Source organism: Nanorana parkeri, unplaced genomic scaffold (assembly GCF_000935625.1).
Source record: "Nanorana parkeri isolate BGI_ZX_2015 unplaced genomic scaffold, ASM93562v1 scaffold121, whole genome shotgun sequence".
In the NCBI taxonomy this organism is placed as follows: domain Eukaryota; kingdom Metazoa; phylum Chordata; class Amphibia; order Anura; family Dicroglossidae; genus Nanorana; species Nanorana parkeri.
In genome coordinates, this window is record NW_017306389.1 from 688,016 (window position 1) to 702,243 (window position 14,228).

Consider the following 14,228-nt stretch of genomic DNA (forward strand, 5'->3'; position numbering starts at 1 on the left):
GAACTAAATTGTCACACCTCAAAAATATGTATGGCAGAAATTACCCCTTGCAACCAGTCTGTCTTTGGAGAGCTGATAAAAAGATTACTGTAGGCCATGGGTAGGCAAACACCAGCCCTCCATCTGTGGTACAATTACAAATCCCATTAGGCATTGCAAGACTCTAACAGCGACATGCATGAGTCCCAGAAGCAGATGCATGATGCGATTTGTTTCACCACAGCTGGAGTGAGGGAGTTTGCCTACCCCTGCTCTAGGTTATCCTCAGCTCTTCTACTGAAATGAATGAGATGAGTACTGAAAAACACTGAAGAGCCTGTCTCCATTAGAATATGAAAGCAGTTTAGCCCTTTTCTGCAGACCCACCATTAAACTGAATGGCCACCTGGTTATGGTTATTCTACTGATAAAGAAAACATAGTTCCTTTATTACAACCTCTGCCTGCTCAGTAAAAGAAACCTAAACTGGTATACACTGAGCAGAATCCATTCCCTGATTAATTTAACTTTTTACAGTAAGCATCAAATATAATGGCATCATTTTACTGAATGAGATTACACGCATGTTATGCAGGAAGAATGTCTAATGTGGTCATTTCTGTGTCACCCTAGGGGACTTTAATAATTATTAATGCAAAGCCATTCAATTTCCCAATCAAAACAGCATAAGAAAGCGGCAGACTTTAAGCAAAGACACAAATTTTTTTTTTTATACAACCATTTTGTGAGGCATTTTCATTAGACAGGGGGTAAAATGGATTAAAAGGTGTTCTGGCATATTTTAGGAAGCAAAGCTGGTTCCCAAATGTATTATGAACTCCTTTACAAGCAATGCGAAATGGTTGCTTTCACAGGTTTTAGCTGAAATAGCTATTCGTCTTATTATACTTGGCCACATATTGTCAACATTGAAATGTGATTACTATCATAAGATAATGGTTTTCAGTAATTGTTGGGCAGTACTATGCCTTGGCACCAATAAAGAGCTGTAATGTAATGCACGAACGTGGTTCTAACGTGTCACAGAGCAGCTCATTTGCCTTCTTTGCATTCAACGCCTGTTAAATGACAGGCACTATTAATATATGCAAACACCAACAAGCACTTGGTGACTGTGTGCTATGCCTTTCCCTCTATGTATGTAAATCCTGACAATGAACTCCTCTTTTATTATCCCTTTTGGTCTGTTTAATATACCATTAAAAGTGTTTGTTATATCTGTTTAATAAGTTCAAGAATGCCCATTGATCTTGCCAGAAATCTTGTGAGTTAATAACTTCCTTTGCTCTTTGCCTGTGTTGACAATTGTCAATTACATTGTGCTGCTCAGCTCCCTGAGAACAATGCCCCTCTATGTTATGGATAACAGGCAAGGAACTGGATGATGTAGTCCTATCTCTTATCCTGATACAGAAGGGTGAGTGAGATTGCCATCCTTGGACATGGAGTGTGTTACTGGCAGGATCACCAGGTAAAAATAAAGGTAGAAAACGCATGCAGCAAACACATCTATGGACTGGTAAGCTGCAATAATATTTTTTTGTTTTTACATACGCTTTAAAGTTGAACTCCAGTGACAAGAATGATAATTTAAATATGTTTATCAGTAGCCACTAACTATATAGATCCAAATGCTTTTGCAAACCTCAATATTACCTTGAAAAAGTATTAGTGACATAATCACTGTGCTGCACACAGCCTGTAAAAAGAGTAGAGATGTGGGTGGGATCCAGTAAGTCCTCCCAGTACAAGCTGCCTGCCGAAAACTGGGAGGGGATACAAGACTTGTTAGCCTTTAGCTTTAAGAAATACAGCAGTAACTATGTTGCCTAACAACAGCCTGCTGATTGCAAGATGAAGGAGTAGCAAGCAATTTCTGCTCCTCCTGTCATCATGTTGGCTGTCAGCCCATAAGCATGCGCAGAGTCTGAATGGCCCCTAGTGCTGCCCCTCCTTTCCTAGTCTAGTTGATGCTGTGTAGTGACTAAAAGAGGACGATATCAAGAGACAATAAGGTACCTATACAAGTTGTATTTAAAGATATATTTAATTTTCTTTATAGGAATACACATACGTATTAAATTATATTTCATATCTGCCTGGAGTTCAACTTTAAAGGAGAAGTATTGGGAGAGTAAAATGTGCAGGTGACACTGCAGCTGTCTCACACCGGCTCTATAGATCGAGAGCTTAGCGAGCACAAACCGCTGATCGCTCAGCTCACAGTCTTCTCCCTGTAGGGAAAAGTGACTGTTAGTCACCATTCCCTGCAAGGATCCCCGCTCCCCTCTCTGTTCCTCCAGCGGTCATTGAAGGGACAGACAGGGGAGAGGGTGGGGACAGTTGGCTCTGACTCTAGAGAGGCAGAGCCAGTTGTCAATCAGGAAGCTGGGTGTATCCCAAAAACATTGTCGGGATCTTTCCTGGCTGCAGCGTGGCTCTGCGGTGTCAGCAAATAGCAGGCAGTATCCCACTATATGCTGACTTTGGGTCACAGGAGTACATTAGTAAATATACTCCTGTGACTCAAAAAATTGACTAAAGTAAAAAAAAAGGCTTGGATTGGGTTTTCATTCAAACATAATAGGAGAAGGAAACCAAAGGGAAATTTCTCCTAATGAAATTACTAATAAATACCCTTACTTGGTTTGCTGCTATTACACTGTACACATGCTGTTGTCATATAATAAAAATAATTGATTTACTTTACATGGGGTTGGTTGATGCTTCTTTAAAATATAAAACATATACAATACTCACCAGTGCCCCACTGCTAAGAAGAATCATGAAGATGATAAACGACTCAAACCAATTGTGTTCAACTATCCTGTAACAGGTCCTTCTTAGCTTCCACCACACTTTGCCAACACCTTGTGTGATGTCCACTTTGCAGCAGGGGCAGTAATACAAACAGCCTAAAATGGATTACATCAATGTAAAATGAACAAGAGCTAATCATTTCTATTAGTGTAAGTTAATATAACATTCTATTACAGTTAAAATTATAAGAAGACTAGTGCATAGCTAATTAAAAATTAAAAAATGTAATAAAATTTGAATATATATATATATATTGTGTAGCTTAAAGAGTGACATAAAACTACTGAGTTACAGTTGGGTGTTATGTGTTCAGCTCCATGTATCAGTAGCAGAGAAGGATAAATATCTTAGTACAAACAGTGAAACTGAAGATCGATTTATGGCATTCAGCTACAGCATGAGCCAGTATCACATTGTAATGACCTAGGGCGGTGTTTCCAAAGCTTTTCTCAGACGTGTAGCAATAGTACAACTTTTGCTGAGCCCAAGCATGATTTGTTCTAATATATTTCCCCCTAGTGTAACACCGACCTCTTTAGCCGTTACCCACAGCTCTAGTCATACCAGATATCACCGAGCAATCCACAAAAACTCATACTCCCTCCTTCTTTAAATAGAGCTCTTGTTGTACATCATTTAGATTCTCATCGCAGCACCCTATAAAAATCTTTCTAATGGTAGTCCAACAAATGGTGCAACTTGCGACAGACTGATGTACACTGTTGTTGTAGATCACCTACACTCCATACATTGTTAAAACCTCAAAACGATTATGAGTGATGCTTGCAGTGATGGCACGGATAGCGCCGTGCTTGAAAGTATTGAATGTAAAATCACCAGCACTGAATAGAGTAAAAAAGTACATTCTTGTCCCTTTTTATTGAAATCTCATCACATGCCTTATATATGCCAATGTTATTATTATTATACAGGATTTATATAGCGCCAACAGTTTACGCAGCGCTTTACAAAATAAGACTTTCATGACAAATGTTTCAGGGCCACCCAGGGTCCCTTCTTCAGGGTGACATAGTAAGACCCCGTTCACACCGGGGCGGTTCGGCCCCACGGATCCGCCGACATGAACACTTCCATTCATTGCTATGGGGACCGTTCATGCGACCGCCAGCGCCCGTGCTATCCGAACTTGGCTTATATGAGGCATGTAACGAGATTTCAATAAAAAGGGACAAGAATTGACTTTCTTACTCTGTCAGTGGTGGTGATTTTACATTCAATTGATTGATGTACGTGTAGTGAGGTATACATGAATCTGTCAGAACTGTCACAGGTATCTCTCCTGCAAAGTTTTACAGGCAGAAAGGTTATGTACAGAAGTTTGTAGAGTGATAGAAATGTACCAAATATAAATTCCAGAGGAAGATAAAACAAATTTGGTTGCAGAATTGTCTCAAAGATGCAACACAATAATCGCATGTGCGCACAATCAATTTACTCCAACATAGAAGTGGTCTTATTTATCTCCACTTTCTTTATTACTGACATTGAGGTATTATTTTTTAATGAATTTTCACAATTTTAGCACAGATGATAAACGTGTTTCAAATAAGAAGTGCATGAAATGGTCGCTCGCGTCAGTACTAACAAGGTAATATCAAAGGGTTTTCATTATTTTGGCATCCAACTACATACACACTGCCAGAAATGTTTCACAATGCTATACTGAATCTCCCTCAATGTCTTTTCCAAATTGACCCTGGGGTACACAGGCAGGTCCAGCCTGCTGTTTAAATCATTATGCTTCCTGTAATGCTAGAGGAATAATTTCCCACAGGCTATACAACACATAGATTCTAAAGTTGGGCATACACTGCTCAAATTTCCAAATTCGAACAATGTGTGGCCCTGCCAACACCACTCCATTTGACGAAAGTCTATTTTTCAATCAACTCAATCAACTATCATCAAAGGAGCCAGGAAGAGAATTGTCAGCTCAACAGTTTTGGAAGGCAATCATCATAAGTCACTGTTTCTCCCATCCACACTTGTTAGCATAGATGCGGGAAGCAAGAAAAAACGCCAAGTATATGGCCAGCTCATGTCTTTAAATCTCAACCAGAATGCGTTCTATCACTGACACAAGTCCCAAACTTTGACTCAAACAGCTATCAGGTCACCAGAATTTGGTAAATCTGCCATCAATCAGCAGTTAGCTTTCAACAAAATAAAATAATTTATTCACAATAATGGCCTTATTTATTAGGACAAAGAGGTCTAGCTGTCACCTCTAAGTTCAGATGATACCTAGGGAATCTCTTTTGTGTTAGTACAAGGAAGTAACCCACCATAGAAGGCCCTTTTAAGATATTAGACAAACAATAATAAAATATAGCTGAAGGGAAAATAAAGTAGTACATCTTGGACAGAACTGCCACCATTCCTGAAAACTCAAGTTATTTTAAATTATTTTAAACTTTAAATTTTAAAGTTATTTTGGTTATAAGTAAAAATCGGATGCTTCCTATTGTCTCCTTATATCCCTTAGATCTCCTGTGGTGAAATACTCCCACTACAGTTCTCAGTTGGTTCCAGCATGCCTTGAGGAGAGTTTGCCAGTGCTCTGAGGGCGCAGAGAGCAAAACTAAAGGCATGTCTTTGTGCTTGCCCTACTGTGAAGTTTCGTTTTTTGAATCATGTAATTATAAGTTGCCTTTGTCTCAAGAAATTATTAATTAATTAAAATAATAAGCTCTTCATAAATTTGAAAGACATGTGATTACTCATGAAATAAATGGTCAGTAATGAATCCATGCTTAAGTACACCTGAACATATCTGATATCTAAGGCAATTGCCCTGACTTCTTCTATGCTTGAAATTATATCAACTCAATGTTTCCAAGATAATAGGTGGAATACAAGATTTCCAATGACAAGATCAGAAGTTTGGCTGACACTCACCAAAATCATCCTAAAATGTATGTATCTGGATGTTGCCAAAAGAGAAATCATGAAAACCATCACTTATGATTCCATATCACTAGTATGTAATGTAATGGTTTCAGTACTTCACATTAACAGAAAAGGCTTCATGGAGGCAATCTAGATCCTTTCATTCTCTAACATTCAGCGAATGGATGTACACACCAGTATGATGTGACACTCTGAAAACAATAAATACCAGCTCAGTCTTGAATTTTCTTATTATTATAAAGAGTAAGCACAAAGATAATAAAATAATCTAACTCAATTGGTTTGTAGCAATTATAAATGAGTGGCAATGAACAGTTTTAGTTTTGTGAACCAGGACTGTATTTATTTAGTGGAAAAAGAAAAACATCTTAATTTGAAAAAAATCTTTTTAATTGAACTGTTTTATCAAACGGAGAGAAACAAAGAGTTTTAAATAGCAGGTTATGTAAGTAGGGCTTCAGAGACCTGTAGAAAAAGTGATGTGTTTTCAATAAAATAGAAATGCTCATAAAAACAGCAACTGTTGTCTGCTCTGACCTTAATCATCTGAAAAATCATTAGAAGTAGTCACATTATTATTATTACTACAGGTATTTATATAGCGCCAACAATTTACGCCGCACTTTACATAGTTGCACATTTACATCACTTCCTACCCTCAAGGAGCTTACAATCTAAGGTCCCTATCTCACATGCGTACATATAGGGCCAACTTAGAGAGGAGCCAATTAACGTTCCAGCATGTCTTTGTAGTCACATTCAACTAGACCTCTTCTGTGATGTTAAAAATGTTTTGCTACTCATCCAAATAGCTTCATCAGAACTTGGATTAGTGGTGAAATATCAACATTACAGAACAACAATACAGAATGTGACGAACTACTACTAGCTATATCATGATTTGGATAGCTGAGGACCTTCACAGAACTGGAAAATCATTGGACAGAAAATCAGATCATAGCTAACAATGGGACAGAAGTTAGGTAAACCAAGAGAGGGGTATATCTGTGTCACCAAGGGGTCATGGGGAAAGAATTGCAATTATTGGGGAGCCGCCGCCTGGAACACAGGGACACCCTGGGGATATAAACCCTAGCCAGCCTATGACAGTAGAGATAACAAAGGAGAGCCCTTACTGACCCGTCTCGCTCTCATCAGGCCAGGCGGCAGATATAAGTACGGAGCCTTGATCCGATCTAAATTTGTGAGCAAATTTAGATCGGATCAAGGTCCATAACACTTGGGCTCCATTTTCTCAGTCATTAGAGTTTTCTTTTGGCAGTAAGAAATTTATAAAAGATAGGTCTTTTGCAACTTTAGACAGTGTATCGAAAATGCTGCATATCCCGCTGGGAATATACTGACTGTTTGTGTATAGCCACAGCCCAAATTTTGGACTAATCTTTACACCATCACAGTTTTGCATGTGTTTACTATAGCGGAATTCAGAAATGTGATTTCCTTAAAGCTTTGTGTCAAGTTATACCTGCAGTATTGAGTATGGATGGCTTATATTTCCTAATTCTTTTATCTTACATTTTTAACAATTCTATATAGATGAGCTGTGTAATCATTGTCAGGACTCGGGAGCACAAATGGGAAATTACTGTCATCCCATAACAAGAAGTGCCCAAACAAGGACCATCACTGCAGGATTAACAGGTATTCTTTTAATGAAAGTTGCATATTTATGAAGAAGAAAATAACTTTCAAAAGTAAAATAACATAAAGATTATATGAGATTTTAGTGTTTTGCATTACTGTAGGTCAATGTTAAGACCTCATTCACACTGCCGTACAATGCGCTGCGTATATGCGCATATTTTTCCATATGCAGCATATGTAAATAAATGGCTCCATAGACATAGCTGCGTATAGAGCCGTATATTTGCACTGCCTAAAGATGCGCAAAAAAAATAGACCCAGGGTGCGTCCGGGCTCTGTATTTCTGCGTATTTTACGCGCATATACGCGTTTGTGCATGTACAAAACTTACCAATGAGTGTTAATGATTTCTGTATGGTTTAATATTGTTTATGTAAATAGTGGGGCAGCTATATTTGCCATATGCAGACTCTGCTTCCTGCTTAGCAGTGCAGCATGACAGTTGTTCCTAAGGATGGCCAATTGAGGGCACATGTCTCCCTGTGAATGATAGGTAGGGCTTCTGATACCTTTTATAAATTGAAGGGAGTAGGTGTAAGTAGAGGGGGGTCCACTTTAAAGCGTATTTAAGCCCAAGAACAAAGATTTAATATATTGCAGCTTAACAGCGCGTATATGTTGGTTGCTTTTGTTTCTTACTTTTAAGCTTTTTCCCATTATTTTTACCTAATATTCCTGTCAGTAACATATTTCCTCTCCAGGAATGAAGCCACTCATTCACTGCACTGTATCTATGAAGAAGCAGCATTGTCACCCTAGACTGCTCTCCTCATTTGGACTAAAAACACCTCTCTCTGTACTCATCTCCATCACATAGGTAGTTTAATGCACAGGACATTAGAAGGACACTGGAATTTTGGCAAGATCAAAATTAATGTTTCTGCACTTACACTGCACTTTCTCCACCTGCAGAAAATGTACTTAAAAATGACAACTAATGCAGCCACCACATCATATGACTGGCAGAATGTGATAAATAACATTTTTTAAACTTGGGTTTAGATATCCTTTTAGTATGACAGTGTTTGCCTACAGACATAAGTTTTTCTTATTTCTAACATGTGATATGTGCTAATGTACATAAAGGCCTTTAGGTTGATTTAGTAAAAAAGTACATATTTCACTTAGCCAAGTGTGTTTGGGGTTCATATGGAATACCTAACCATGTGCAGATAAGTTTTTTTTGTACATAATGGGATGACTAAGTGCAAAGTGTACTCTTTCAGGAGATCTGAACATTTTCTGCTTCTAAATAAAATGTTCCTTTAAAGAGAAAAAGTCATCAGTGATAAAAGACTACCTAGATGAAAATTCAGACTACAAAGAAAGTGAATAGCAGAGAAAACATATGCTACCGTAAAGGTCATCTTGCTAAGTATTAGTCAGGTACAATACATGCACATAGGTCAGTGCTTTTCCCAGGGTGCACCAAACATTATACTCTCACTACTTAATGCCTCATTATGAATGTGACAACTGCTATTTTTGCACATTGCTATTGCAATTATTACTTTAGTTTGTAATAATTTGTTAGAAGATAGGTCCTGCCTCCACATAACATCATATTGGCCAGAAAACAGAAGTTTGCTGATGATTTTAAGTTTAATTGCAGTACTCTCTGTGCGTTGTACAAGCTGTAGAGTCAACAACATTATTACATTTCACCTTTCTGCCTCTTGTTAATAAATTAAATAGGTCTGACATTTTCTTTTGGAAATCAGCATTTGAGCCATTCAAAGCAAACTGAGAAGTTAACGGCAATGTGCAAAAATACCGGGTTTGTGCATTAGCTGTAATGGTGCTATTAAGAAGACCTATGCATACTGTTAAAATAAAAAAGAATAGGGATACGAGTGTGACTGTTTGGTTACTTTAGAAAAGGTTATGTTCCAAACTGTTATTTTATACCAAACCGCTTTAAAATACATTTACCTGAAAGGTCCAGGAAGTTTGCATCTATAAAAGCAACAATAATATATACAATTATCAGCTACGAAACATTTGATGTTTTTTTTTCTTTGTCAGGAATAAATACAAAATGTTTCAAACACTCCTCAAATGATTTAGTACATTATAATTATTATACATTTATATGTCTTTGTATTGAACTGCCATAGTGCTTTATGGAGTTAGGATTTCAAGAAAGGCTTTCTCTTGTTGTTATCACATCAAAACTGCAGGCAATGCTGACATTTGGTCTTGACGTGATTTTTGTGGCAAAGAGTTCATTTGGGTAGACTTTTAAATGCGCCATTTAAAACGACTTACAATTTTCTGAAGGAAGTGTATTAGGGCTTGTTCACGCCAAATGCAGACCAGATCTGCATGAGTTTCTGCACATGCAGTGCAGGTTGCTATCCCACTTTTTTTGCCGCGTTTTTGATGCGTTCTGGGACGTTTTTTAAACGTTTAAAATGGGCTTTCAGTGCGTCCCGGGGCATTTGCATGCATTTTTGATGCGTTTGCATGCATTCCAGAGCAGGTAAAATAGGGCTTGCTGCAGTTTTTCTACATGCTCTGGAACTGATCACTGCGGTGTGAACTAGAGCCCAAAATACCATTGGAATACACCGGACGCAGTTTTGATCCGGTCTGTAACTGCTCTGCTCTGCTCCTTGAACGCGCTTGGTGTGAACTAGCCCTAAGGGCTTGTTCACACGATGTCCGGATTCTGTCCAGACCAGAACAGTGCGCTCCTGCACCCAAAATGCATCCTAATGTCTCCCTATGTGTTTTATGGGCTACAGTTCTCACCAGCGCTGTCCGTTCCGGTCCGAACAGAAAAGATACTGCATGTCACATTTTCTCCGGTCTGGAAACGGACCGGAAACGCACGAACGTGTCGAAAGACGCAACGAAAACGTGCCGAAAATGCACCACACTGCAGCTAGCATACTGACGACCACACTCCAAAAAAAATGTTGTTTTTTTTTACTGGAACAAGGTAAAAACTAGTCAAAACGCGTCAAAAACGCACTGCGCGCATAGCAGTGCATCTGCAGATCTGCTCCAGATCTGGACCAGAAAATGGCGTGAACAAGCCCTAAAACTGTATTAATACCACAAACTGTTTTTTTTGTTTGTTTGTTTTGGATGGAACTGAGGGAAAAAAAGATAAACCTTTCAGGTGTTAGGCCTGGTTCACACCTGGGAATTTTACAGCGTGTTCTTATGCTCTGTAAAACGCTCAACATGTGAAAACCAATGATTGTCTATGGGCATGGTTCCCACCTGGGCGTTTTAGAGCGCATAGGAACGCGCTGCAAAACGCCCTATGCCCAAAGAAGTACAGGAGCTTCTTTGGGGCGTATTTGCCGCGCGTATCCATTGGGATACAGCCAGGTTGCCCTCACAAATGCGCGTCTGCCATGCGGTTTTTTACAGCGAATCGTGGTAAAAACGTGCGGCACGAAACGTGCGACAAATGCGCATATTTGATACGCCCAGGTGTGAACCCAGCCTTACTGCTATTCGGGTCACTGTTACAGAGATCCCCCTTGCTTCCTGTTCTGGGACAAACTTTTACTGGACAGGAAGTGAGGGAAAATCTGCAACAGGTAATCAGACAACATTATAATGCTGAAAGAGGTTCTAACATTTCACCACTTAAAACAGAACTGCTGGCAAATAAAATCGTAACCCTTGCAGTGGGGCTACCCACACACTGCAAGGGTTAAGTACTCATTTTGTCTGGAGAGCTCAAAATAAAAGTTATAGTCAACCGAACCACAATTTTAGCTGGCTCCTACACCGCTCCCTCCAGCCTGTTTCAGCCTCTGCTCCAGCGATGATATGTCCCTTTGTGTCCCCACATCCTGTACGCTGAATAGAACTGACTCACAAGACCTTGGACCTCTGGCATGGAGGGGGAGAGAGGCTGAAGGGACTGGTCTAGGAGCAAGCCGGGATTGCAGGTTGGGTGAGTATATCACCCAACCTGCAAAACAAGAACAAAACAAGAATTTAACCCTTGCATTTCAGGGGGTAGCCGCACTGCAAGGGTTAAGATTGTATTTGCCTGGAGTTCTGCAGTAAAAAAGCATTTCTACTTCTGTCTGCGTTGCTGTTAGAGAGTTTTCCCCTCACTTCCTGTCCTAGGGACAACCTTTTTATCAGACAGAAAGTGATGGAATCTCTGACTGCAGTAGAAACCTGGCAGGGGTTCTAATCCTTCCCCACTCTATACAAAACAAAACAAAAAAGCTTTGGGAATAGAAATGCTTTAGTTTTCTTTTTTTTAACCACCCCAAAGTAATATCCTGCAACAATGTTAAATGTTCCTAGGTGACATAGCAAACGTTTTTTTTTTTGCTCTCTGTAGTTACATTAAAGGAAGTGGGAATGCAAAGGGGGTAGTTTCTATTAATATCTTGCTTAAACCTCTAGTGTACAGATGGGAAAGAGGGTGGAGGAGGTGTCTGCAAGCCCATGTGTTAAAGCTTCTGCCTGTGGTACTTTCTGCTGAGATCCTAAGAATGCTGAAAGTCCCAAATGCTGCAAGAAAACATTCACCTTGCCTAGGCGTCGTAGGCGAGGAGGTCATAAACCAGGTCGTAAGGTAAGTATATTTTTAAATTATTCTCTTAATGTGTCTTTTTATGTGTGTTTAACGTGACATTTTAAATGTCATGATATCCTCCATTCTGCTGTTGAGCTCATTATTGCCCAAATGTAATTTATGTACATAAAATATCAGTGCTCTCCACATACTGCTCTCCACAGTCTTACAGATGCCTTGGGGTTTGGGGGCAGAGACGGCCCAGGTATGACCTGAAAAGTATTCAAATAAAACCTTGCTCTCTATTTATTTCCCTCTCCCCCCATCCCTCTGTAAAATATTCTCATAACTGCTAGCTTTTAAAAATGCTAGCTTTTTTTCTGTGAACTCACCCAACCAGTTCAATCCAAGTGCATAACAATAACATAAGTGAAAGTTTGGCCGCTAATATTGATGGTTATTGTTAGGGGTATTATACGGGCCACTGGTCCCCAGTGTTGTAATGGGCCCATATCAGGGGTAATATGGTATGGGGCTATATTAAGTCTGCAGTATAGGCTGCTGGCCACCAGGGTCAAAGACTATTTTTGGGTATGCCATATAGAATGACTGCCAAAAGGAGAGGTTGCCAACAGGGCAGCAAGTTTTGCTAAATATTTGCAATCTTTTGGTATGGAGCCCCATGGATTGTAGTCACACCCTTGGCAGCTGGGGTGGTTTGGGCATCTTAGAAAGTAAGCTATACCAAGTGGAACAAACTGAGGGGAGGCAGGGTGGCAAAATCAGGACATACTGATTTCACCCAGGGCCCCTTTCTCAGTTACAACCATTCTCATGTTGTATGCCTGCTTGAATCATGGGGAAACTGTAAAACACTGTAGTAGTGTTCATTAATAAAAATAGGAGGTGTTCGCTGAAATGCCTCTGTGCCAAGTTAGTGATGTTTTCACAGCAGAGGTTGTTCAGCACAGCAACAGTACAGGACCTGCAAGATTACAGCACTGTATTAACACTGACTACTACAGTGTTTTATAGGGACCTCCTGGTCCCACCAAGTGTAAAATATATATACTTACACAGAGGCAAGCTGGACCAATGCAAGTGTACATAAAAATGTATACCTGAAGTTCAGCTTTAAAAATAAATTTGCTTATATTTTTCCTTCCCTGGTTCCTCCTTTACCCCCTCATTAACATGCCAATGAAATTAAACCTTCTCATTTTTATTTCACACCATATTTTAGAAACAGAGATGTCATTACACTGTGTTTTTCTATGTGATGCAGGCAGTTCATGGCTTGGGGTGGGAGCTGGTGGGGTGCTGTACATAGCTTCCTGAAAATATGACAGCAGTCTGCCTCAGTACTCCACTCAAGAGCCCTCAGACCTAATCCAAACAGTAGGGTTGCTCTTGGGAGGAGTTATGGTAATATCAAAATGCCTTGATTGATGGATGTCAGTATGGCGGAGTGGGCATTCCTAGGCAGACTGTATTTGCATGCAGAACACCATAAGTAATTTCCACATGTAATGCTGTGCCTTAGTGATTCAAAGAACTGAAATCCAAAGAATGTAACGGGTGGGCCCAGGACAATAAAGCGGGTGAAGAAAGACTAGACGATGCAGGATGCCTCCAGGCAGGAAATGAGGGTAGGCAGTGTCCAGTAAAATCAGAATGAGCAATTTCTGACATAGGAGCGTGTACAACTGTGCAAGACCAAGGCACTTCTGGAGTTCAGCTTTAATTAAATGCATATTCATCTTAATACAAAGTGACTTATGGTTCAATTTTCTCTTCTTCAAAATGCCTTTTTGTTTAATATTCCAGAGAAAATAACATGATGGCAAAAGGTAAAGCTGCTAAGTAAATGTTCAATCAGCATTACCTAAGGCCACGGGAGGACTGTGTTTGCCTTTTCTTTAACACAGAAGTGAAGTGTTTTCTCCCTTAAGAGCTTTTCAAGTCATGCATCAAATATCATTGAGCAAGTAGAGGAAAATTGCATTAGTCTATGAGGCATGTATTTCCATTACTGATGTTTAAACTGCACCAAATTATATGATTACTACACAACCTAAAATGGAAGTGTGGCGCCAAACCGCTATCAACCTAATTTGTAATGACCCTGATGCTTTTTGTGTGTAAAGGGGGAGGGGAATTAGTTAAAGAACTGGAAAATGTCAGTACAAGGTCATCATCAAGTGGTACTTACTGTAAACACCTATAAAATGGTGACAAACATGCTGTATGTCATAATTACCTTTTTTTTTTATATTGTACTGTTCTAGTTGTATGAAAAGCTTGGGTAGCTTGG

The 14,228-nt window shown here is 39.5% G+C and overlaps 1 protein-coding gene across 1 annotated transcript in view; it reads right to left on the reverse strand.

Moving 5' to 3' along the window:
* LOC108784628 (sodium channel protein type 4 subunit alpha-like) overlaps positions 1–14,228 on the reverse strand; it is a 338,732-nt gene that overhangs the window by 63,209 nt on the left and 261,295 nt on the right. The window contains exon 20 of the mRNA XM_018553495.1: positions 2,761–2,915. Within this exon, the coding sequence (XP_018408997.1) occupies positions 2,761–2,915 (155 nt within the window). The remainder of the gene's footprint in view (positions 1–2,760; positions 2,916–14,228) is intronic.